The 27,120-nt window shown below is 47.8% G+C and overlaps 1 protein-coding gene across 1 annotated transcript; it reads right to left on the bottom strand.

Annotated features, from left to right (window-relative positions):
* Positions 1 to 5,450: 5,450 nt before the first annotated feature.
* LOC309680613 (folate receptor gamma-like) lies at positions 5,451 to 7,601 on the bottom strand (the record flags this gene model as incomplete). The annotated part of the gene is made up of 4 exons (XM_082494272.1): positions 5,451 to 5,865; positions 6,139 to 6,274; positions 6,632 to 6,820; positions 7,464 to 7,601. The coding sequence occupies 4 exons, from the start codon at positions 7,599 to 7,601 to the stop codon at positions 5,504 to 5,506; spliced, it is 825 nt and encodes a 274-aa protein (XP_082350398.1). The 3' UTR covers positions 5,451 to 5,503.
* Positions 7,602 to 27,120: the final 19,519 nt, after the last annotated feature.

The following is a 27,120-nucleotide window of genomic DNA, read 5'->3' as shown; positions in this document are numbered from 1 at the left end:
TCCAGACCCCAGACCCCTCTCCCCTCTTTGCTCCCTGCTTTGGCCAGAATTTTGCTGGTGAATTGCACACACTCACAAACACACACATTCCTTTAATAATTCCTTAACAATTCCCAATAATTCTTGCTGTCAGCCCATCCTCTAAACAATCTGTGATAAACCCTGTACAGTCCTATAATTCTTTTGCTCAAATCTCAAGTTCACCTGCATGTACCCCACAAAAATCCTATATCCATTTAGGCAATAATCCAGGCATTTGCATAGTGTCCCAGAGACAATTTCTTCTGATGAATTGCTCTAGTTTCCAAACAGGAACAATGGCTGAACCATTCACCTCTGATGGTCTTAGGAGCAGTAGATGCAGAAGAATGAGCCTGGCTGGTTTTCACCACCTTGTCACTGCCCCCATGATCCCTATCTGGCCTTTGTGTTCATTTGAGCAGACGTTGTCAGCCATCCTTGCACATGGACTCAGTCAGCAGAGCCCCTAATGAATCACAGGGTATTGTTAACACAGGAAACATTTTCACCCAGAAGATGCTCAATGGGAAAATGTGTGCATTTGAGATATTGACTTGGCACATGGCACAGGCACGTCACCCCAGGTCTCATCCCACAGCTGTGACCTGTCCCTGCCTCATACAGGGACACCCAGGCGAGAGGACCCTGAGGATGCCCTTGCAGATATGTTTAGTTTTTATGCTGTAGGTGATGGGTTCAGCATGGGGAGGACCAGCAGGTAGATGTTGGCCATGAAGATGTGAACGAGAGGGGAAGCATGCTTGCCACACTGGTGAACCATGGACAAGCCAACCATGGGGATGCCCAGGATCGGGGATGCCCAGGATCAGGACTGCCAGGGTACGAGACAGGAAGCTGTTCAAAGCCTTGAAATGCTCACTCTGGGATGCAATGATCAGAATGACCCTAGCGATCAGTATACATGACCCAAAGATGAGGACTGATGTCAGAAAGAGGATGGCTACAGCAAAGCTATACCAGTTACTGAATGTGATGTCTGCACACACCAGCTTGACCAGGTCCTGATGCAGCCAGGAGGCATGAGAGGGCACATGGGACTGGCAGAAAGGCAATCCTTTTAATACCATGAATGGGGGCACAGTTGGTAAAGCACATCCACACAGAGCAGCCAACGTGATCTTGGCTGTCCTGGCACTGGTGAGGATGGAGGATCATTCCTGCAGGTAGCACATAGCCACATAACAATCAAAGGCCATGGCCAGAGGCACTGAGGACTCCAAGAATGAGGATGATTGAGTTAAAGATTGATCAAACCAAATATCAAGACTAGCCTGCCTGGCATCAAACCAGAATACACTTGTCACAGCTGGCATTGCAGACAGAGACAAACCCAAACTGGTGGTGGCCAGCGCGGAGAGGAATTGGTACATGGGCTCATGGAGGCTTGGATCAGTGCTAGTAACAAACAGGACTGTGATGTTCCCCTGAAGTGACACAACACAAATGAAGGTGAAGGGAAGAGAGACAGATGCTGAGAGTTTCCAGCCCTGGGATGCCCGAAAGGAAAAATGTGATGGGTGTGGAGGTGGTCTTCTTGAGAGACATGATGTGCTGGAGATGGCCTGCAGTAAAAAAGAAATATCAGAGAAATCAAGGCAACAAATCTATGCAAATACATGTAAATGTGACAGATGTGAAACCAAAGCTGAACAGACATAGATGTCAAATAGGGACATAGACCAGATGCCACAAACTTTGGGTCCTGGAGAGCCCAGTAGATGGGTGTTCAGTTATCTTAAGGTAAGGTCATACACGGAAGACATCTATAAAGCAGCGCATTTTGGGCTGCTTCGTCTCTGCATCCGTTGAGCTGCAGCATTGTAAGGTAGTTTTCAGAAAGAGTATGCTGCTCATACTGAATGCGGCAGATTTGAGAAGTGTACCTGTGTCATATCACTAATTTACAAAAAACTTAATTCAGTGACCTGCACCAAAGAGATCTTGCAGTTTTCTTGCTCTAAACATTTGGACAAAGACTGTGATCTTGGCAGTAGGTCTACAGTTGGGCGAGAAAAGTTCCCTTTCACACATTGGTCCAATGTCCCAGAGCAGCCCTTGGAGTCCCTGGGGAGCACCGCCAGCACCCGCAGAGCTTCCTACCAGCACCGCTGACCCTTCCTTCATCCCTTCATCCCCTGCTTTGGCCAGCACTTGCTGCAGAACCGGGCAGAGCAACAGGCATCCCTGCGCCGGCTGCCCGGGGTGCTGGGTAAGGTCCTCTGGCAGAGGGCTCACAGGAGAGTTATTTCCCCCCATGCCTTGCCTGCAGGCTGTGAGAAGAGGGCCCCTGTGGTCAGAAGCCAGCCTCCCCAGCAATCTCTCTGACCAGGAGTCCTACTGGCAAATGTCCACATGTAAAGCTGGTGGCGTTCCTGATGCCCAAGCTGCCCTTGCAGTGGAGAGGGCACTGCCAGCAACCTGGCATGCAAGTGCTGACCCACAGGATGATGTTCTGCTGTGCTCCAGCTCCTCATTTACAACTCTGTGGGGTCTCACTCTGCATTGGTGTCGTCCAAGCCTTGTTCTGCCTCCACTCCCCAGCTCAAGCATCTGGCTTCTCTATGAGACGTACAGAAAGTTTTGTGTGTCCCAAAGCGTGGCTTTCTTCTGCAAATAGAAATTGGACTAGATGATTGTTGTAGGCCCCTTCCAAATGAAACATTCTATTCTATATTAGGAAGACAAAAAGAGATGATATGAACTTGCAGCAGACCATCACAGCTAGAGCTACAGCAGTATCTTGTCAACTCTACTGATTACCTTTGTTGACTGGAGAGCAAAAGGAGACGAACATCCCTCAGCCCTCCTGCAACACAGCTCCTAACAGGCAGTCCTCACTGGTACAGCTGCTCTAGCAGACACCTTTAGGTCGCTCCTCAGCCTGGTTCACCCCAGTGGGATAGTAATCAGCAGATGCAGGTGAACAAAAACAGCGAGGCAATGCTGGGCCAGTCTGACAGGCAGAAGTTTCAATATATTATGAGCACTGTAAGGTCAGCATTTTCCAATTGCGGACTCAGCAGCCAGGGTTTGCTGCATAGAGGAGGACTTGCAGATAGAGGCAGTGACTGTTCCAATAGTTAAGGAGCTAAACGTTTGTAAGCTGGATGTTTGTGCTATTTGTAAAATTCTCTTCTGTTCTCTCCATTTCCAGACTTCAAGAGATTTTCTTTGAAAACAGTATCATTGAGACAATGAGTGAATGATGATATTTAGCATGCTAGGATTAATGCACAAATGATTGCGGAGTCAAAGTCCATCACAAGAAAGACTCAAGTACAAAGATCAGCACAGGTGAAATATTTGACCTTTTAACTCAACTCAGGGCTGAGCAGATGAACTTAGACTATGATAAGAGATGGACAGCTGATCTAATCAGCCTCTTCTCCTCAAGGATGCCTTTTTCTAGAACACCTTCACAAAACAAAACTTTTCTATAGTATGTGGTGAATGATCCCAGCAGTTATCTTACCATAGCCAAGCATGGGAACGGTACCAACAGAACTGGAGAAGTGTCCAGGGAGCCAGTGTCTATGACTAGACTTTTCTCATAAAGAAGAGTTGTTGGCTGTACCATCACTTGCAGCTAATCCCAAAGGAACTTTCAAAGGATAAAACTATAAGCGGTTGGAAACAGTGAGGTCAGATCGTCCTCCAGACACAGGCCCGTGGGCAGGGTTTCCACATTGCTGTGCGATAGCAGGACTTAACACCAGCCCTGAAGCAGATCCCAATATGCTTCTAAGAGACAAGTACTCAAGTACTGTTTAGACACAGCGGACCAGAACCTGCACAGATAACAAGTCCATGGACAGTGGGAGCTGCCTGGATGGGATTTTTCTTAGCCTTGAGCAGCTTCACTTTTAGAGTTGCTTTCTTTTTGTCCTTTGCAGAGATCACTGTCACAGGAGTCATCTCCAGGTGTTTCCTCTTCCCCATCACTAAGTGGGTCAGGCAGGGCAAACCTCATACCCCACACATGGGCTAGAAGACATTTTTGACTTTGAGCCAGGGTCAGTTTTAGGGTAGTTTCAGCTTTTGCAGACAAAATGCTGACATTAGAGAGGAGAAAAAAAAAAAGTGTGCTTCTGTGTTTCATATAGAGGCAAGGAACAAGTAGCCAGCTACAATAGAGGCTGTATCATTAGGAACATTTTAAAAAACACTAGTAAATCAGAAAAACTTTGGGGAGTAGCTGCTTTAATCTAAAGACTCCTTAAAGTATTTTAAGTACTATAAAGCTCTGCAGACGGCACAGCTGTGGACTTTGCCTAATCTAAGCAGCTCTGTGCATTTCCCCATTACTCCCCTTTGTTATTACTTTCAAAAGTTGCTAAGAGTTTGTTAGAGGCTTGTTTCTGCTTCAGAGTAAGGGGGGGGGGGGGGGGGAGATAAGGCTCACTGCTGTGCTTCGCACAGCTACTGCTGAGTTCTGCAAGTCCCACGTGGGAGGCAGTGAACCCTTACTCCCAGGGGAAGAGAAAGTTTCGAGGCAATACAGATATTCAGCCAAAACCAGGTAACCAGGTCATGGACAGGGGAAGAAAGCTGTACCAGTCCACCTGAACTGCACAGCTGTAGGTAAGGAGGGGGAGTTTTCCCACATACAGTCTCTGGAGAGCTGCAGGTCAAGGACCATTCTGCCAAGATGCCCCTTGGAGGTCTTTGCTGGGCTGGGGATGCAGATGCCACTTGCACCAGGCTGCAGCAGCAATGCATGCACAGAAGGTCAGACTGCTCCCGCACCCATTGGGAGGCCTGGCTCAGAGGGAAGCAGAGGCAGCATGGAAGAGTGCCTGTGACAAGGGAGGAGATGTTACAGGTGCTTCTCTCTCATGGCCAGCTGTTATCTGCTGCAGAAGTCCCAGAGCAGACGTGGGCAACTCTGCACCTCCTCCAGTAGCGCAGAGCAGAGCACAGCAGCTAAGGAGCTATCAGCACCCATGAGATCTACATCCTTCACACCCCCAGGCAAACTCCTACGTTTACAGATCCCACCACCTCCCAGTCCAGACTAGCAGCCTTGTTCCCCCCCCCCCCCCCGATCACTTCTCCCTCCTCAGTAGTACTTAACTTCAGTACCACAAAGTTGATTCAGAGGAATAATTTTATTATCGCGCCCACCCTTCAGGGAGGTGAGAGTGGCCTGAAACACCAGACACCAGAGCTCAGCCAAGGACTTTGAGCAAGCACTGCCAACCCAGCTCACAACTACGTGATGAGAACAGATTGAAGGAGCTCCTACATCAGAGCAAAGACACACAGTATTGCCCTTCCTGGGACAGTAGGGAAATAGCCTCTGCCAGCAGGTGAAAGTAGAGGCAGATATCACAGTCCAACAACATAACCCATGCAGAGCACTTACTGGGATGTGTGACCCCACAGAGAGACCAAGTTACCTATGCCAGCAGCTCCTGTAGGGCAGCTGGAACAGTGCAACCCAGGTCCCTTCAGGGAGCCATCACAGGGACCCCCATCCATGGGATCCACAGCCCCTGGCTCCCTCAGGGAGCATCACAAGGGCCAGAGGCAGCAGGACCAGGACAGACCATGGGAGAGCACACACCGCTTTGTCAGTCTCAAGAGTCATATTCTTCATTGAAGCAGGTGAGGTTCTCTTTTTCCAAGCATAGTACTTTGCCACAACCACATTGGGGTTTCCCTGGGCAGGGTCAAACCACATCTGGATGCAGCGCCCACTGCCCCGGTGCTCTGTGGTGTATTTGTAGGAATTGGACCAGATTTTCTCACACAGGTCTTTTGGTCGGGGGAAGACATCACTGAAGGGTCTGCACATGGAGCCCCAAGGACAGCGGTTTGTTCCTGAGGACAGACAGCACCAGAAAAGAAGACAACAACATGAGCTAGAACACTTCACTCGTGTCCTTTCACCTGGGAGGAGCAGGCCACCTGCCCACAGCCCATCACTGCATCTTAGCTGACAGATGGTGGCTTGGCCACCTTCTAGTTGGCAACCCCACAGGAAGGTGAGAGCAGTTAGGGGTCTTGGCTCCAGCCACTGGGCAGCCAGCAGTGACACTGCCAGGGCTTTGCCTGCAGGGGTGAGGAGACACTTGCGCCACACAGCCCACCAACCTGTTGCCCAGTTCCAGCCCTTGTGCCAGTTCTCTTTGCACGTGAGATAGTCCTTGCAATCCTCCCACCACTCCTCACAGTCCTCTTTGCAGAGGGGCACATGAAGAATCCTCTCCCGACGCCAGCTGCTGTCAACCTGCAAGGGAACAGGGCCATGCACACTGGTGGTGGCCCTTCAAAGCTAAGGGGCAGGATCTGCCACATCCCAAACTCCCCCACAGCCCCTTCCATTGAGCTCCAGAGATGATCTCAGAAGTTTCAGCCCCAGCAGAGACATGCCTTGACAAGAAGCAATTCTTCCGTCAGCCTGTCTGACTACCTAAGCAGAGGCTAGCAAAGCCATTTGAATTTTCCCACCCAGTAGGAAAGTTTGCAGTTTAGGAAAGCACACTGCTGTATGTGCCAGGGGTACGCTGTAAGGGGGACCAGCGTAAAACATATCATGTGGCCAGCACAAGTCCTGTTGTGTTAATCACAGCAGATCTGATCCTACCTGATCAATCCAGGGCCCCAGGTTGGGTGAGCACTCATACAAGCATGTGTCCTGGATGAAGTGGCGCTTGCACTTGGGTGGCATCACCCCACAGTGGTTCCAGTTGAAGTTGTACAGGTTGGATTGGTCCTTGTGAGCTTCTGAACTGGTGTTGGCTGTGCAGCAGGCATTGTCCTTCCAGGGAGCACACTGCAGCAGAGCAAGAGACAGGCTGGTGAGGGAGGACAGGCAGCAGCTCGAGGGAGTCAGGGGATGCTGCAGGTGCCAGGTTCCCACACAGCCTACAACAAGAAGTGTTCAGCAGCAAGAACATCTACTCCAGCAAACCCTTGGGCTCTTTGGACTGCAGAGCTCATGGCTGCAGCAATGTGGAGTTGGAAGAGCAGGAGGTTACATCCTCACCAGGAATTAGCACCAGCCTGAGGAAGAGAAACAAACTCCCTCCTCTTGCACTCTGGCTTGGTCTTAGCCCTATCTCCACCAAGGACCTGGGGGCAGAGTTCTTCAATTACCAAGAAGAGTCTTTATTAAAGAGGGAGCAAATAAAAGTGTCTTTGCTTGCCATCGTTTACCTTGTTCTGATCTGGGGTACCTAAGCTTTGGGAAGGGGAGGCCTCCTGGTTAAAGAGGGGTGGCACTGACCTGACAGAAATCCTCACACCACTGCCCCCACCCTAGCCATCTGCTAGAAGACAACAGTAAACAGGCCTCATACCGAGCACAGGCTTTCTTCCTCGGGCAAATGGTCGCTGAGCACACACCAGACAGTATCACCTGGGGCGGCAGGGACAGGGGACCCTGACAGTCCCACCCAACCCACCAGCAGTCATACCTGGTCGTGTAGCTTTCCCTCTGGGCCAGGCTTGGTTTTGTGGTGCTTGGCATCCATACAGATGTTCAGCAACGGGTCTTTCACAGGCATCACCACCCAGGCAGCCAACAGCACAAGCAGCGCCTGCCCCACTCCCATCCCCATAGCCAGCCCAGTCAGATTGGGGAACTGAGAGGTGACAGAGCTGTACAGAAAAGGGCACAAACAGCAGTAAGCAAGGTGCTGTGGGAGCCAGGCTCTCCTGAGGACACATCAACAGACCATCAGCAGATCACAGCACCAAGGAGAAAAGTGTAGTTCCCCCAGGTAAGGCTGCAAGGTCAGCTACAGGTTATCCTCTGGACAATCAGAGACACATGGCCATTTTAGTGCTTGGACTGTTCAACAGTTAACCTCAGACATCCCTGATCCAAACTGTGGGAGACCCATTCACATGGGGTCCTGTTGCATTAAGCCACCCCACTGTCTCAAGGCAGAGCTTTTAGCTCCACCTTGTGCAACTAGACGTTGTTACTTGAAGGGTCTCTTTAGCCAGTGGTTCAGAGGAGACAGTTAATGCACTAGCACATAGACATCTTGTGTGGACCACAGGCTGCAGGAGGCCCACCTTATTCTGAGGAGCATATTAAGAAGAGGCGCATTCTGAGGAGCATGTTAAGAGAAGGCAGTATTTTCTTTGGTTTATCTGCATCTGGGCCTTTGGAGACCCACACCTCAAGTCTCCAAAGAAGACCTGACTTGAGCAGTAAAAGATATTTCACGTAATCATGGTTTAGTCTCCTCTGCCCACCTAGAGGCTGATAGGACTTTTATAGTAACTTCCTAAAAGACCCAAACAAACACACCAATAAAGCCCCCCCAAACAAACGCACACAGTGCAGTGTTCCCTCACATTCCTTGTCATACAGCATGAGAGTCTAAAACAGTCACCCTTTAAGTAGCATTTTGTAAAACACAGAAGTAAGGCAAACCATTTACAGCATTAAAATAGCATAAAACAACACAGAAATCAGCAATTACAGAACTAAGGAAGCAGACACACAAATCTGAGGACTAGGAATTAACTAACTTGCATCATAACTATATACAACCAACAAAAACCCCACAGATACTAACCTTACCAGCCCAGACAGCTTCTAAACCTTCTGTTACACCTTAAAAACACTCAGCACAGCAACTTCCTGGGGTCAGCTTTAATAGGAAAGCCTTCTAACACAGGTGCTGGCACTTGAAAGTACCTTCTTAATATGGTTAACGAGGTTTAACTTCTGCCAGCATTTGTTACCTTAGGAGCAGTTGTTTTGGTGACAACCAGCTTGCCCAGCCTCTTTTGCGCGCAGCACCCTCTGGCCTGGGAAACGATCTGGTGTTTTTTCTACAAAAGGCAGGTCTCTTATCAGCCTCGGTCATTCATAACAAGCCCTTTTTCCTCTACTCGCCTTAGACCAGGCAGTTCTGATTTGCACCGTTGCATGAGACAACAAAGTCAAGGAGGGACAGATGCAGGATTCTGCCATGCACCAAGAATAAATACAAAAGGGGTAATGCTCATAGCAAAAAAAAAAAAAAAAAACACCAAAAAAACCCCACAGGTAGGAATAAGTGCTATTGGCTCTGAAGGAAGAATAATAACTCCCAACACAAAAAATAAAGTGCTAGCTGATGAGGGGAAGCAGTGGACCTTATTGCACAAACCCAACAACAGTAACTGAAGTTAAAGCTAGCGGTTGCTCACCAGATCACCAGACCCCTTGGAAAGCCCTTGCCCTCAGCAAAGGGGCAGAGCCTTCTCCCTGGAACAGCAAGGGTTTTGGGGCTGTTTTGCTCTTTTCTTCAATCACACCACTGACGTTTTGGTGACGAGCCCACTTGCCTAAGGAGCTGATCTTCCTACATTCAATGCATGAACGCTTTAGGCTCTAGGAGACCCTGCTTTAATGATTTCCACAGTCTAACGACACGCTGCATGAGTAATGACCTGTGTGTCCGTTCTGAACCAGATGCGTGCTGTTCTCATTTCTCCTCTTTCTTGCTTTCGTATTGGAAGTGACAAGGAGCAGATCTTCCCCCACTCATCTTTGAGCCTTTGCCACCTCCGTCACATCTCCCCTCCGTCGCTTCCTTCCAACCGAAGCCCGGGTCTGCTCACTCGCTTCCTGTGACAAGTGTTTTGCTCCCCGAGGCGCCGGGACTGCAGCAGTATTTCGGGTGCAGAGCGCTGTCCTGGCCTTGTTTGCTGGTCCTTGCTGAGGAATTTCTAATATCTGGTTTGGTTTTGGAACTGCTGATCACTGAACTGTGTTGTCGTAACACTATCATAACGTGACAGCTTGTTCCTGAGAGATAATTGTCAGCCACCAGCCTGTCATTTTCTATCTGAAGTGTTCTGTTTTTCCCCCGAGTGCATCACTGTGTGTTTATCTCAACTGTGGGTTTTTTATCTATTGTTTTATTGTTCAGTGACTCAGGCTTACCAGGGTCTTCTGCAGATTTTCGCAGCTGGTCCTCCTGTTCCAGGAGTAATTTAATATCACCAGAAACTTCATTGCCTTGCTGTTTTCCCCTCCCTTCCCCAGAAAAAAATCATTGAAAAGTGGAAGTCCCAGTACAGATTCCTGTAGAGGTTCATTGTAAAGGATAGCACGAACCTTTATTTTATGATTCAATTATTCACTGGTGCATGGGAATTTACTCTCATTTCATGGCTGCTTATTTGATGACCTTCGATGGGGACCTTGCTCAAAGCCCTTGGCAGTCCAGGTAGACCCTATCACCTGGATCTGTCCCAGCCAGAATCCTTTCCAGCACCTGGAGGACTTGCAATATATTAGGGGTCTTGTCTGAGTGTTAGAAGAGCCATAGTGACCCTGTCCCCATATGGCGTACTTATCCATCTGCCTATTGATTCAGTCCTTTATTAAATTTTCATCAACCTATTCCCACACAGGTACCATGTTCATGGCTGTGCAGATCCTGCAGTCGCTCCAGAAAGCCTTTTATCATGTCCCATGTGAATGTGTATACCTTGTCCTTGCAGGGGGTACTTGTACACGTGACAGTGCAGAAAATGGGGAAACTGTCTCCTCGCATTGTAGTCCTGCCCATATCCTCGTACTTAATGGGATGAGTGGGTGGCTGGGTGCATCCACATTTGCTCCATCCAGCTGATTTGCCTTGTGCAACCTATCTCCAGGTTATGGGATCGAGTTGTTTTGGATGTTCCTTCCCTGGGGTCAGATTTGGGCGAGCAGCCGCTGGGTAATAGTTTTAGGGTGTGCTGAATGCCTCCGGGCACCCCAGGGTCTGCATTATCCAGGAGCTCAATGCACTTGCCTATGCACCATTGCTTAGTGCCACTGGAGATCACATCAGAGATGCCTGATGGTGTCCCACGTGGCTTCCCGCTGCCACTGCTACAAGAGGCCACGTGAGTTGTTGTGATCAGAATCTCATGTATGGGCAAAAAGCAAACGCACTTTATGAATAAAGCCAAGAATTGTTAGTGTAACTGAAAAAAGTCTAATACAAGAATCATTGTTAGTCCAGATAGAATTATTACAAAAAAAAAAAAAAAAGAAAGAAAAAAGAAATAAATTAATATTTCTCTACAGAAATACTACTACTACTACTACTACTACTACTACTACTACTGATGTACTGATGTTATATATACACTTCCCAGTTTCTGCCTCTTCCCTGGGGTCATGCCCACCCTTTCACTGCTCCTCTGGGTCCTAAGGTTGGTGACTTCAGTTTAGTGGTGGTAGTGGATGTTACATCGTCATCAAAATCTGGAGTCCTTCACAGGGAGGAGTACAATATTGATGTTCATGGCTTCTTCTTCCTCACTCTAGAGTCCACTTTACATCTCTTTTATGTTTGATAACATGGTTTTGATAACACCTTGCTTTCTCTTCACTGGTCTGCAAGTCTATGATACCTGCAGATTTCCTAAATATGGCACATTTTATGCATGTTAGATACTTGTTCTTTGCTCTCTTTGTCTCTGTCACCCCTAAACCATTTTTGTCCAGCTCTGAGCCTGCATTTCTTTAACTAACCTTTCCCAAGGTGTTTATAGCCATGAGGTCTCCCATGCCAGCCTGTGCCTCGACTCTTATCACCTCATGCCTGCACTCCTGTATGCCGCATGCTCTGTCCCCACTTCTCAAGGCCCCTGCCATCCTGCCACACCGGTATTTCTCAGCACTACACCATTATGTTGAAGTCATAAATATTTCATTCAGCACAGAATAGCTACTTTTTACTACCATCTGCTTAAAAATGAAACTCTGGTTGCACCATGCAACAGTAAACAAAAAAGCCATAGCCATAGTCAGGATAAATTGCCATTATTGCTAAATCTGGTGAAAATAAAACTCCAGGCAGGTCATAGAAACATAGAACTGTCTAGATTGGAAGGGACCTTAAAGATCATCGAGTCCAACCATCAATCCAACACTGCTAAAAACGCCACTAAACCATGTCCCTCAGCACCACATCTACCCATCTTTTAAATACTTCCAGGGATGGCGACTCCACCACTGCCCTAAGCAGCCTGTGCCAATGTTTGACGATCCTTTTGGTGAAGAAATTTTTCATAATATCCAATCTAAACCTCCCCTGGTGCAACTTGTGGTCGTCTTCTCTTGTCCTAGTGTCAGGACAAGATCAAAATGAGCAAACCTGGCACGCCTCAGTCCTGAGTCCTTGCGAACTCCGCACAAAGCCTGTGGCCAGCAGTGGCCATGCCGTGGTAATGGGCTACAGGGTCAGTGTATAGGACCTGTGTCACAGCTGCCCGGCCAGGTGGATGCTGAGGACATCTCGAATGGGACCCAGCATCAAGCGGGGACAACCTGGATCGCCACCAGCTGCTGGGGTTGGCGATGCCCCGTGCGGATCGGAACCCTTGCAGAGAGACACCCTCCACCAGCACCAGGAGATGCCTCCACTGAGGCACCCATATTTATTTTAACCACCTCACACTGGAGCTGCAGCTCACTCCCGGAGTCCTTCAGAAGTGAAGCAGCATTTGACTACAAGTACATCAGAGTTAACTCCAGGGTACATCAGAGAACATCTGATGTTTTCCTCCCCAAAAATTGTTAAAATGCACTTTAAAATTGAGTCTAAGCAGGGGATTTCTTTATGCACATAGAATGAAAGGGGAAAAAGGTGATATAATTTACATTGGACAGATATTGCTGCTTCAGACTTTTCATTTCAAATACTTGATTGTTCCATCCATCAAAATTTTTGTTGCCTAAAAAATTCGGAAATTTGAAGATGGTTGTTAAAACTGAAATCGGAGATTATACAACCCAACTCTTAGATCACCCTCATGCTGTAACAGGGAATGAAATGTTTTCTGGGCCCCTGCACCCAAGATGGCTTGGTGATCTGTTCAGGTCAGTGAACGTTGCTGGCATTGATCGTGGAGAATAAGCAATACAGGTCTGTATAGGGGGATAGCTCAGATGAGAAAAGGAGTTATCTTTTCTGTTCAGAAGGATGCTGGGCACTCAGGTACCTCGGGGTGAGAAGGTGATGGTGGAGAGACGGCAGATACAGGTAAAGGCTACAAAAACGAATTTGTTCTGCTACTGCTCTGCAACAAAAAATCCAATTATTTATTTTACTGGGTAACACACTCACATGCTCTGCTTGCTGGAAGGTTAGGAAGAGAAACTGCCTCTTTTTGATAAAATACTTTAATATCTCGGAATGAAGATGCTATACATACAGAAGTAAGTTACCTGTGAGCTGAGAAAAGAGAAAAATAAGAATAGAAAGCAAGGAAGGAGTAAAAAGAAAAAAAAAAAGGGAAAGGACAGTGAGAAATATGTGAAGGAAGACAGAGCCACAGACTCATCTTTCTTAAAAATTAAAGTTCCCAGCTGACAAGGAAATATCTCAAAGTCTCAGGCACTTCCCATGGAGGTTACAGACAGGTTGTCTCCGACCCATGGTAAGGGCAGAATCTCTTTGGGAGCCACGAAGCTCCCAAAGAGGAGCCACTCCTCCAGGGAAGTAAGTGGTAGAGTTGCCATCCCTGGAGGTATTTAAAAGACGGGCAGATGTAGTGCTGAGGGACATGGGTTAGTGGTGGGTTTGGCAGTGTTAGGTTGATGGTTGGATTTGATGATCTTAAAGGTTGCTAGATGATTCTATGATTCTATGATGCTATGATTCTATGAAACAGGATGGAAATTGGCCTCTGAACACATGGGTTGGGAAAATAAACCCACATGCCGACAGGAGTGCCGGGGAAAGGCAGGGCGAAGGCAGCTCAGAAGAAAAGCTGAAGAAAACTGCTAAGCTCATCTAACTGGTAACTTCTATATTTTGACTCTTCTGCAGCACATTTGTGTTAGCATGAGGATGTTCTCTGGATGTGCTGTGAGGAATGGCAGGGGGTTTGTTCCTGTGTCTTGGCCCGGTGCTTGCGCAGTCTATCATACAAACCAACCCCAGAGAGAGCTTCCCCCCTGCACGGGAATATGTTGTAGCACTGCAGTGAGATTAAATTGGCCAAGTGAGATTTTAGTCCCCCAAGATCATCCCTGAACACCAGCAATGAAGTATATAACTCCTCCTTTTGTCTCTGCGTGTGTCTCTGTTTTTACACTGCTCTCAGCTCTGCTGCATTTCGTCTGCTCAGAGGCAGCTTTCGCCCCCAAACCCTCGTGTTCTGCTGTATTCACCCCCAAAGCCTCGTGTAGGGGAGCGGTGGCAAGCCAGCACTGCCCCAGCGGGCAGACATTGGCGGCAGGCAGGAGCTGAACAGGGAGGGTATGTGACTTTGGCCAACGTCTGCGGCCCATTCCCCTCAGAGCATCCCAACTTCCATTATTGTTTTACCAGTGACAATAGAGGTCACGTCCCTGACTGCTCACTAGAATATAAGTTTATGGGCCCATTACTCATTAATTTGTATTATCCCCTTTTAAACTCCCTGATGCTGTCCTCCTTCATAACTGATTGTGAAAACAAGTTCCAGAAACTTTTCTGTAAAGGAAGAATTTTTCTCTGTGTCAAACTCTTTTCCTACTAGTTTCAAGTAGTTTTACTGTGGGTGAGGAACTGCTGTGCATTCAGCCCAATATTTCACAGTCTCATAAGTCTTCTGCCAAGGCCAGACCGGCAGCAGTCTTTCACTGCCACGTCTGCAGAAAAAGTGACCTGTTGCCAGAAAAACTGCCAAGGTAATATCAGGGCAAAGCTACTTTATGCATGATTACACGATACTGCAATTATGAGACCATGCGAGCATGGAGGTACATGAAAACTTCTTGGGCACCCTTCCACAGGAGCAGCAATATGCGTTTATCTCATCTCCACCAACACCAGTGCTGTCCCGTGGGTCAGCATCCAGGGTGAGTGGGGCACTCTTGCTGCCGATGGTCCCTCGCATCTCGGCTGATGGAGTCATCCTTGCCTTGAACAGCTAGTGGCAAAATGGGGGAGTTTGATCAAGAAAGGGAAGCATATGGTCAGCAAGAAGCAGGAGCTGGTGTCCAGCCATAGGAGAAATAGAGTTGGCCAAAGTAAGTGAAGTGTCTCCTGGTATCTACTGTGCTCTGACCGTTGTGATAACTGGTGTGCTGTTTTCAGTTGCTATTATGTTCTGTGTCTACTTGGAAGTAAATAATTAAGGGAACAGGGAAGAAACCAACCATCTGAAGTCAGAGGTGCCTGCCCCTGCCACACCACGTGCCCAGGATCACTGGTAAGACCCAGAGCATGGGACATCCTGTGTACTTGTGCCCCTTTCGAGGTGAAGGAACCAGAAGCGTGCGAGATCTGAGTGAACGTCAGGCTTGTGCAGCAGAATAAGGACTGTTCCCTGTTATTGATTACTGTCCTAACCTCTGTTAGCATTCAGTCTGGTTTTTTTTCTTTTAAATCCTTCTGAGCACTACCTGTGGGGCTGCTGAGCAGTGGGTGAAACAAAAGGTTCGACTTGCAAACCCTGCCCCTGCTTTGCCAACTGCCGTTGTGCTCCGCAGCCCTTCGTGGGCACCGAGAGAGCCAGCTCAGACTGCAACTTGGGTGAGAGACCTGGGGCTGGAGCCTTGCGTTAGTACATTGGGAACAGGCACTGGATAATGCAAAATCATGACTAAAAAGGTGCTCCCGGTTTTAATTGAGCTACCCAACCTTTCTGCTTCAGCAGCTAAAACATCTCATCTCTCCCCTGCTCCTTCAAAGCGTGCTCTGCTTTCAGAAAACTCATTCACAACCACAATGGCAAATCCTCCGTCTCTTAAGTCAGTTTTACCTGCTCAGCATAAAATAGGAACCTGCTGTCTAGTATGAATTATTCAGATTTATATTGCTATGTCTCGTTATGCTTCACTGCTGTTTAAAAGATATTCGGAGTAGAAATCTTGGGTACGTGCCAGGTACTTAGGAAATTCTCCATGGATAAAATGAACATGCAGAATTTCTGTGGTGGCTCAGTGTGGATGCACTGTATATTTATGAAAGCAGTACAGCTCTCCTGTCAGCTGTTTCTCCAAGAGTCTGTTGTAAAGCATGGGCAATCGGTGTAAAGACTTGGAGGATATTCCCTGGCTGCGTTTAGGCGAGTGAAGAGTGTGTGATATAGTGGCACCTGGAGAAGAGGCTCCTCAGCTGAGTTGGGCTCCTTGAAACCAAGGCATCGGCACGTGTGTTGTGAGGGAGGAGGGAGGAGAGCAGAGCCACAGCTGGCGCGAAACCGCATCTCCTCCGGCAGCCGGACTGGAAGCAGCCAGGGTGGAGTCGAGACATCTTGGCAGCACTGCCAAATTCATCATGTAAAGAGAGGTTCCTGCTTATTTCTGGAGTGAAAAAAACATGTCAACGATGCAAGGGTCTCTCGACTCCTTAAAGCAGAAACCCTAAAATGCCACGGGTGCGCGTGAAGTTGGCACAAACTTCTTTGCTTCACCCAATACTTTTGTTTAGTCATTGTTTATCTGGGGAACAACTGCAAACTTTCCTCCCTTTTCCTTAATGATGTTTATAATAACAGTAGCACTGCGTGTTGATATTTATCACAGTAACAGGTCATTGGACACTTTTAAGATCCATCTGGACAGGGTGCCGGGCCATCTTGTCTAGACCGGGCTTCTGCCAAGAAAAGTTGGACCAGGTGATCCTTGAGGTCTCTTCCAACCTGGGATTCTGTGGGGCTGTGATTCTATGAAGTTATCAGGCTCATAGGTGTGCGGTGTTTATTCTTGCCATAGCAAAGTGTGATGTTTACATCTTTAATGGTATATTTCTGTGCCATCAAACTCTCATTTAAATAAGGCTTTGTACCGCAGCACTCTGAGAGAGCCGGTGTGCATAACATAAATCTGTTTGTTTAGATTTGGCAGATTTATGATATTGGATCATTTCTGGTTTGTGCTTTTTTCTTTGGTTCACTGATTACAGGTTTACTTTACCTTTTTGTGCTTCAGCTCATCATGTCATCTTGCAGCAGAACCAATTCCTCTCATTCCTCTCACGCTGTTCACCCCAACAGGTGTCCCGGGGATGGAGGCTGCCCACGTCTTGCTCTCCATCCTCTTCACTTGCATTTCCATTGCTCCACTTGTGGGCATCGTCACAATCCTCTTTGTCATCAGGACTGATCTGAGGCTCCATGGACTCATGTATTGTTTCCTCTCCCTGCTGGCCATCACTGATTTGGGTTTGTCCCTGTCTACAACTTCAACTGTGACAAGTGTTTTCTGGTCAACAACAAGGTTTTGGAGCCTGTCTTGCTCAGGGTTACTTGATTCTTTCCTTCTCCTTCATGGAGCCCTCAGTGCTTCTGGCCATGGCCTTTGGTGACTATATGGCCATCTGCTACCTGCTGAGTTACTCCTCCATCCTCACCAGTGCCAGGATAGGCAGGACTGGGCCGGCTGCTCTGTGCAGATGCCTCTTAGGAGTGCTGCCACCGCCTGCTGTCTGATCAAGCAGATGTGCAGATATCACATTCAATAACTGGTATGGCTTTGCTATAGCTATTCTCTTTCTGACATTAGTCCTCATCCTCATCTTTGTGTCATGTACGCCAATCACTAGGGCCATTCTGACCATCACATCCCAGAGGGAGCGTCTCAAGCTTTGAACAACTGCCTGTCCTGTATCCTGATAGACCTGATCCTGGCCCTCCCCATGGTTGGCTTGTCCATGGTTCACCAGTATGGCAAGCATGCTTCCTCTCTCGTTCATGTCTTCATGGCAAACATCTACCTGCTGGTCCTCCCCATGCTGAACCCCATCACCTACAGCATAAAAAGTGAACAGATCTGTAGGGGTGTCTTCAGAGTTCTCATGCCAAGAAGGAGCTTCTCCCTATGTCACTGTGGGACCTGAGAGATGTCCCTGGCAGAGATCACTGCTGTGGGAAACGCTCAATAAACATAATGATCCAGATGTCAGTTCATCATTTGGAGAGTGCATTTGCTTTGCATCACACAGGGCATTGACTAAATTAAGGTATTAACAGTTATTATTGATATCCATACATTAAAACCAACTCATCAGAATTCACAGTGCGTGGAGCGGGTCTCAGCCACCACTCGGGGCTGTCCCCTGCCCCTGCTGAGAGGCAGCCAGGAGTTTCACCAGGTCCACAGTTTCTTGCAGTTATCCCTGTCCTCTCACTCCTTCATATGTTTTCACTGAGTACCTGAATAATGTTCTGTTCCATCTAAGGGCTGCGCAATCAGTCACAAGCCAATTTCAGTGACAGTGCAATAGTCATGGATGATTATTGGATATTTATCTTGCTGTTTTACTGCATATGAATTTTCATCTGTTCCAGATGATTTTGGTAAGAGGAGCAACATGAAAATGGAAATTTAAATAATCTCAACCCCCTCTGTTTTCCAGCTGATTCTGTTCATGAAATCCATAATTTGCAATATATCCTCTTGTTTGTCTGGTATCGTACAGTGGCACACACAGCTCCTGCAGCCTCTCATGATGACCCATGCTGTTTATTGTTCTTTTTCTCCCCTCAGTTCTTTCTCCTCTTCCCCTTATATTTGAAGCTCTTGGCAACAGGGATTGTCTTTTCATTCTACGCCTCAAATACTATATTGAAGTATCTGAACTGTGCTTCAACGTATAGCAAAGATACAGATACTAACTACCACTGCTACCAGTTGCTTCTCTTCCTGGGCTACATGACTGGGATGTTAAATAACAACAAAAATGCTAAATAACAACAACAATAAAAAATTACACTTTCGATTGCAAAATTTCAGATAAATAAATATCAGTGCTGGACTTGTGTGCCACGTCGATGGTAGTCTGTATCTTGATTTGTACAGACCAGCCATGTGTTACCCAGTGAATGAAACAATTATTTAATGCCTGTGGTTCAAAGACAGCTCTGTCTTGGGAAAATGCAGTTCTTAGTTCTTTAGCCTGCTGAGAGGGCTGGGAACAGAAACAAGTGGTGGAAACTCCTGAGAGCACTGGCAAGCAAAGGAACTGGACACACCAAAAGGAAAATTTCCTGCTCATAGTGAGTGACATGTCCCGAATTAACAGCATATACTTAGGGTAAGAAAGAGCTCTTCTTGGGCTTGAGCTGGTGAGTAGGAGTCTCTTTGGAGAGATGGGGGAAACAGTGAGCAATAAGCTGAGGTGGTTGAGGAAGGGGTTGAAGACAACATTGAGAACAATGAGAATGGTCATTGAGGCATCTCAGTGGAAGACTTTGGTGGTCCAGGAGGGAGGGACACACAAAGAATGGGGCGGGAGAAGGGTGGTTGTTCGAAGGACAACAAGGTGGTAGAACATTTTGTGTTACTGCTCGTTTTACAGCGCAGACTTAAGCGCTTATCCCATTGATAAGGGTATTTCTGGCAAAATACTGCATGCCAAAACAACACCTGCCTATGGAATTTTGTTTATGTAGATAGAAACGAGAAGGGAGGATGTACTGGTTTAGTCTGAGATCGAGTTAATTTCCTTCATCCTAGCTTGCACGGGGCTATGTTTTGGAATTGCGATGAAAACCGCGTTGATAGCACAGGGCGTTTTAGCTACTGCTGAGCAGTGCTTGCACAGCATCAAGGCCTTTTCTGCTCCTCACCCCCCACCAGCGAGTGGCCTTGGGCTGCACAAGGCGCTGGGAGGGGACACAGCCGGGACAGCAGACCCCTGCTGACCGTTGGGCTACTCCAGACCATAGGACGTCATGCTGAGCAATAAAAGATGAGGGAAGAAGGATAGCTTTAATTTACCTGTTAAATTGTCTTTATCTCAGCCCATGAGTTTTTGCATTTCTACCTTTCCGATTCTCTCCCCATCGCACTGACGGAGGGCTGAGCTGCCCACTGGAGTTAAAACACGAGAAAGGGCTTGTAGAAATATCGAATTGCTGAGTAAAAGAGACAACTATATTTATCATCATATGTGTTTCATAGCTGTGGCAGACACTGCGTAGCTTGTGTGCAGTCAGCTGCAAAACACTATCGAGATCTCTAAAATTCAGCCAATGCAGCCAGGAAAGTTTTCCTATCAATAAAGTGTCCACTTTAAACTCAAAAGAGTGATTTCTCCAAGTTCAGGAAAACTGTGTGAGTGGAGGGGCTGAGAGGGTTCCCAGGATGGGCGTTTTTCAGCAGTTTCCCCTCCTTCTGATCCTTTTCCTCTGTATTAGATATGCATTTTCTTTCTGATGTTCAGGACACAGCTTTTAAAGACAGCTGATATGATGGGTTTGATGTCATCTGTTACCTCAGCTCTAGTGTTTCCCCCAAAGACTCTACGCTCCACACAAACTATTTTGTGGCACAGAGATCTTCTAGGAAAACTCTGGATGAAACACCTTCAGGGACAGTGTTCACCACCATCTGTGGTCACCTGTTCCAGCAGTGAGTTACAGTCACGGTTAAAAACCACACCTGCTTTTACCTTAAAAGGTAAATCCTAAAGCCATTTTGGATTTGCCAACAGGCAACATTAAAATGTCGTCTTACAGGCAAATGTGCATCAGCCTTTTGGTGTGAAAACTTAGCAGACCTGCTCTGTTTAATGCACAAGGGAAACCTGTGTGTTGGACAATGCTCCCGAGAGTGGCTTGCTCTAATTGTCCATTCTGCCTCTCCCACGCTGATGGTGGTTCAGGGCTGCGTAAAGCACTTTCTGTATCACCCCTGCATCTTGCAGCTCATCCTGGAGGGAATCTCAGATTTAAGGCTGCCTTGATTTTCTTATGCAATCCCTGCTCACGCTTCATCACTCCCTCGCCCGGCTGGTGGGAACTCGACGGGGAGTTCACTCATGCCTGCAGATGCAGATTTGTATTTCTTCTTTCCTTGAAATAACTGTAGCCCCACGGGGACAAGGAGCCTCCCGTCTGGCTTTGACACCCTGCCAGCACTCGGAGGGTCCCCATTTCCCAGCCTGTGTCCTTTGGTACAGACCAGAGACAGAAACCATGGTCCTGGGTAGGCCATGAGCATGGAGGGGGTCATTGCCTTGCTGCTGCATGGTGCCGTGCGCCCTAGCTCACACTGAAGAAGGAGACATACCCGATCGCCGTTCTTTGTTCACTTATTAAAACCTCACTGAAATGGCAGTACAACATTTTGAATAATACATGGATTTTTCATCATGCTTTATTGAAAAATTAGTCACTCAGGTAAAATCATGAGGGCAAAGCATCACTGCCTGCTGGAAATGCTTTCACCATCACATGTGCTCTGATTGCAATCCCCAGGTCTTATCCTTCAGCCATACTGCCTTTTTCCACCAATACTTTTCTTTTTTGAATGGTTCTAACCTGTTATGTTAGACATTTTTAGCCACGTTAGAAAACATATGCTCCAAGGAAAGTTTGTATACTGACTAATAGTATTTTTCAGCACAGGACTTTAAAGCAAAATGAACTCCCTGCATCTCCGGGCAGAACTGAAAGCAAGATTTTAAACCTCACCTCCTCCAGCTCTGTTTACACTTTTGCTCAGGTTTCCAACCCTGTTTCACAAGAAGGCCATGCATCCCAAGCTGGGAAACAAATGACACACGTCCCTTCCCTCCCTAACAGCCCTTAACTGCAATGACTGCGAAACACACTTGACTCCTTCTGAGCATCACTCAACACACTTTGTCCTCAATGCCAACCAAAGCATCCTGCACCGGCCAGTGCAGGATGTAAGTCCCTGAGAAAGACTCTGGGGCCATGAGGAAACCCCGGGAAGGAGGGCTGGCGCTGCACCAGTCCGGCTCCAGAAACTCCAAGGGTAGAGCTAGAAGAGGTAGTGTTTGTTGTAGCGATAAAAATATCATTATAAATACGTAGCTACTGTAAGCATGTAGCTGCAAATGTCAGGCAAATATAATTTGTGGTGAGAGGTGCTGTCTTCTATTAGATGAACTTACAGTCAGAAAAACTATAAAAATCTTTCAAACTTGCAAGCTGTTCTCCCAGTCTGAAAGGTAGCAATCTTCACAGCTAAATATAGCTTAAGAAGAACAAGTCTGAGATTTATGGAACACACCTCACATTTCTGTTTAATGCCCATTTTTAGCATCCCGTGGAATCAGGAGTTTGCATTTTTATGGTGTTTTTCTGGTTGACTTGAAATACATCTTTGAGGTAAGGTGAGGTTTCCTACCTCGAATACTGTGTTCAGTTTTGGGTTCCTCATGACAAGACAGACATTGAGGTGCTGGAGCGTGTCCAGAGAAGGGCAGTGGAGCTGGTGAGGGGTCTGGAGCACAAGTCTTGTGAGGAGCGGCTGAGGGACTTGGGGGTGTTCAGCCTGGAGAAAAGGAGGCTGAGGGGAGACCTTCTCGCTCTCTACAGCTCCCTGAAAGGAGGGTGTAGCGAGGGGGGGTCGGTCTCTGCTCCCAAGGAACAGGCGATGGGACAAGAGGGAACGGCCTCAAGTTGCGCCATGGGAGGTTTAGATTGGAAATTAGGAAAAATTTCTTCACTGAAAGGTTTGTCAAGCATTGGAACAGGCTGCCCAGGGAAGTGGTGGAGTTGCCATCCCCAGAGGGATTTAAAAGACTGGCAGATGTGGTGCTGAGGGACATGGGTTAGTGGACATGGCAGTGTTAGGTTAATGGTTGGATTCGATGATCTTAAAGTTCTCTTCCAACCTAGATGATTCTATGATTCTATGCTTTCCCATGTTTGTTGAGGACAGCTGCCTTTGGGGCCGCGGGGCAGACGTGTGCCCACCACCACTCCTGGGGATCTCTGGGCAGCAGCTGGGCTCTCTGTCCTCCAGAGCCTGGTCCACACTTGTGAGAGGGTCTGGAGGACACAGCTGTCCTGTGGTCCCTGGCCACATCCCAGGGGCCCTCCCAGGGTGCCACACTGTGTCGTCCCCGGTGCCCCCAGCTCCAACCCAGTAAACCTTTGACTGTTCACCCGTGGTGGTGTGAGGGGCTGTTGGTGGTGACCAGCACTGGGATCATAGCCTCAGGGACGGATGTGCGTTGCCAGTGCAGGAGGCATGTTGTGTCTTTAATAGCCATCCCCAAGGCAGGAGCTGTAGGAGAAATCTTTAGTGCAGCAGCGACCTAAATCAGCAACCTAAATCAGCAAGCACCCATGCCGAGAGCCTGGCTCAGCACGGCGTCCCAGTGAGCGGCGCAGGCAGCGGGATGTGACCAAGCAGACCCTTTGGTGTCTGTCACTCACGCGTGACGGGGCTCCTTCTCCACACTGAAGACGCTGGGTTTGCAGGCACAGAACCACTGCAGTGGATGTCTGTGCCCATCAGCTACTGGAGCTGGAGGCTGTCCGTTTGCTTTGAACACAAGGTGACGACCTGCTGAAATGCAATGGCAGAAATGTTCCTTCCTCCCTGGACAGGTTCTGCCTCATCTTCTCTCCACACCCCCACATGCACAAAAGGAGCATGTCCACCCACCTCACCACCCCTGACCATCATCAACGGACGGCAGGGATGAGCAGGGCCTGGGGAAGTCTCCGGCGGTGCAAGACCCATCCACCTCTGTTGTGGATGGAAATACTTGACACAGTTATGATTTAACAGCGATTAAAAATTTATCAATGATTTAAGTAGATCAAGAGGTTGAATTTTAGCAGCCCTTAATCATTAATCAGTTTAGAAGTCTACAAAGTGAGTGAACAAAATAATTGAACAGCAACTTAATTACAGATTTGAAGATGGCAAGATTCACACTAACTTACTATAAGGTATGCCAAATCAATGCATATAGATAAGGGCAAAAGCACAGATCTCAAATTAATACATCTACATATAAGCAAAGCATATAAGTGCGCATGCACACACACAGAGGTCTCTGATTGCTGGAATGAGGAATTTCTTAATAGCAGGCAACTCTAATGAGCTGACAGGTACCGCTTTTAACTCCTCTGCGTTCATGGACAAACGGCAGAACATCCACATCCATAAAGCTAATGTGTCTTTCACAAACATGTAGGTGGAGGAGTAGATGGGAGAGAGGCTAGCCTATAGCCAAAATTTCCCTTTCCCGTGTTTAGGGTAAATACTCACGATGCATCATCGTTCCTCAATGGGCAGTAGTTGAGGCTCGAGAGGGATTCTCTCGCCCCGGCCTTCTAGTCCTTGAGGTGTCAGCCTGAGCAGCGTCCCAACGCAGGGGAGATGCTGGCCGCAGCCTGCTGCGATCCAGAAGAGCTCCAAGGAGCTTTACTAGAATTGCTACTTATAGGATCCAAGAGAATTTACTTTGGTCAGATCTACTCTGGCCCAGCTCGGACAATGGACAATTATGGTACTTCCCACTGGTTACGCAAGCCCAGAACTTGCTAGAACTTGGGGTTCTGGTATCCCTGCCGCTCTGTGGCCACAATCCATATGTTGTCAGGAGTGATGGATTATAGTTCTTATCTTCAAATGGTAGGAGCCATGGGGACCAGGCACACTATTGTGTTCTGGTCCGTTGCTCTCCACCTTCTCTTTCTTTCACGTTGGATCATTATGTGACGTTCTGGTCCATTGTATTGTTATGTGGCCCAGGTGGCAAGGACATCATGCCAAGTACCAAGTGGCCAAAAGGGGTGAGGGGGTGTTACACCACCACAACCTGCCCCGTGACTAAAGTCAATTTATCTCGTCCATAGTGTGGCAGTGTGGTTGCCTCTCGCCTCCATGCCTATGAACAGGGAATGCTGCAGTCTAATTGTAATTTGAGGGAAATTTTGTGTTGGGCTAGTCTCTCAGCATTTCATTAAATGTTGTTAAGGGACATTATATATGCAGGAAAATTTTTGCAGAAATGCAACTTGTTTAGCTATCCTCCAAACTGTAACGTATAAAAGAATGTTTAACAGCAAGCATGTTGTAACGGCAATCAGCAAGGTCACAATACGGTGTAACACCAGGTTCAGTATTCCAGTTGCTGTTGGACACCATCCAAATGGGACTTCCCACTGTCAGTGTTCTTCATCTCCTTTGACTCTTTTTGTCACTCGATGTATTTCTTCAACATCTTGGTGGACTGTGATAAGAATCTTTTGTCCGTTCTCTCGTGCTTGTTGTAGGAGGGTGGTGAGGGAACTGTTTGATTATAGTTAGATTCATTCTGATAGGTGTGGGTTGCAGCTCATGATACAGCATGTAATCAAAAGAGAAATCATCGTGAGTAGTTACTGGTACAGAGAAATTAAAAACACCACCAACAATCATGGAAAAGTTGCGTACCCATAAGTTGAGCCGATTGGTTATGCTATAAGCAAGATCATCTATCAACAAAGGAAGTAAGTGTTGGGTGCACATCGATTATATCCTATATGAGCATGGACCCATGGCCATCCTGTTGTGCACGAGTTCCATATATTATGCGTGTTGATAATAAAACCAAATAGTAGATCTGTGGTTTTATGGCCCCAAATGCAAAATGCAATCACAGGTTTGGTAAAGGTGAAATTATGCCAGCAGCCTAAATTTGGTTCTTTTACTTTATAACAATCGTTATATATATTGGACATTCTAGTCCAATGTATTATTATGTGGCCCAGGTGGGGAGGACATCGTGCCAAGTACCCAGTGCCCAAAAGGTGTGTGTGGCGTTGCACCACCACAACCCCCCTGGGGACAAGCGCAGCACCCTGTTCCCCACTTTTGCTCTTCTCAGTGCAGGCTGCAAAAAGACAGGCAGGAGTGGGGGATGGCTGTGGTCAGGCTGGTGCTCCCAGTGTGAGCTGTCGGCACGGCACGGCAGAGGCGAGTGTCAGACTGGCAGAGCAGGAGGTTGAGGAGTGTGGTGACACCAGCAGCTCTGATCCTTCCAGTTCTGATCCTCATTCCAGTGCCACCAGACTGTGGGGAGCTCCTCCAGCAGAGGAGCTGGGTGACCTCATGGCTGATCCATTCTCCCACACCTGACACCTTGTTGGCCCATGGGACAGCTGTGCAAATCCCCATACAGATGTTGCAGCAAGTGGTCCAAGCCTGGCAGCTGGATCTGCAACCTCTGGGTCCTTCCTGGCCAAAGCCTGCAGCTCTGTGCCTGTCCCTCTCCCATTTAGGCATCTTAAGCTGTACTCTGTCCCGTCTCGGTCAGTGTGGGCCACTTAGGCTGTTGATGCTGAACACCATGATGGGGTCCAGCTGCACCTTGGGAGGGTGGGACAGGTTGTGGGACTGGCTCGGGGGCCTCTCTGGGGTGAAGTGTAGAGCCCGTGGGGTGCTGACAGCCCACCCGGGCAGGAAGGGAGCAACAGACCCAGCCACTCCTCTCAACATTTCTCTTCTCAACCTGTATTTAAAGATTGCTTTGATCTTAACTTGGGAAGAGAACGTGCAGAGACCCCAGCACTTGGCTATCTGCTGCCCAGTGCTGGTTTTCCCAAAAGACAGGAGGTGGGAGCAGGCAGAAAATCCACCCCAGGGGTGGAGGGAGCCGGGTTGGGGAGAGCTTGTGCTTGCCACAGAGCATCCATCCTCCTGATGTGCAGGCAGGAGCAGTGTGCCTGCTGTGGGCAGGAGCCGTAGCTGCTGGTTTGTATCTGTGGCTCTAAAAGCAGAACCTGGCCCGTGTGGTGGCGGTTCAAGGTCCAGCAGAAAGGCTGTGTCTGTAAATACCACGAAGAACAGAATTTTAGCTGGTGATCCGAGTACTGCATTTCCATATATGTATAGAAAAGGCTTGGAAGATCTGAAGTCTGCCTTCCTTGGATTTATTACTGTTTTTGACACTGTTAACATGGGAGGTTTGCATCAGGAAGATGTGTGAGTGTATAACGATGTTTGCTCTTCTGTTTAGACAGGGCCAGCGCCTGGCTTGCCTTGCCACCTCCCCCCTTCAGCTGCAGCATACTTGTAAGACACCGACACTCTGTTGTAGAGGGAATCCATCCTTTTCTGTCTTTTGCAACCAGTGAGATTAAAAAGAAATTAAGGACAGAAATTAAAACAGGTGAAGAGTGTTCTAGACTGAAAAAACACACAGGAGTGTTCCACTACCTGTGGGATGTTGAAGGTAATCTGTGGTTTAAAGCGACAATTATCAGATGAGACTCCCAGCTGAGTAAATCACTGCAGGGTTCGCAGGGCTACATGACAAATCCTCCTGCAGGAGCCCATACACCTCTCATATAAAACACACTTAAGGGATTTGTAGTGCTACGCAAAGATGACGAGAAGCAGGCGGCTTTGATTCTGCTGCACTGGCCACAGCAGAT

Source organism: Vanellus vanellus (genome assembly GCF_965231255.1).
Source record: "Vanellus vanellus genome assembly, chromosome: 1".
In the NCBI taxonomy this organism is placed as follows: domain Eukaryota; kingdom Metazoa; phylum Chordata; class Aves; order Charadriiformes; family Charadriidae; genus Vanellus; species Vanellus vanellus.
This window is presented reverse-complemented; position numbering and strand designations above follow the sequence as displayed.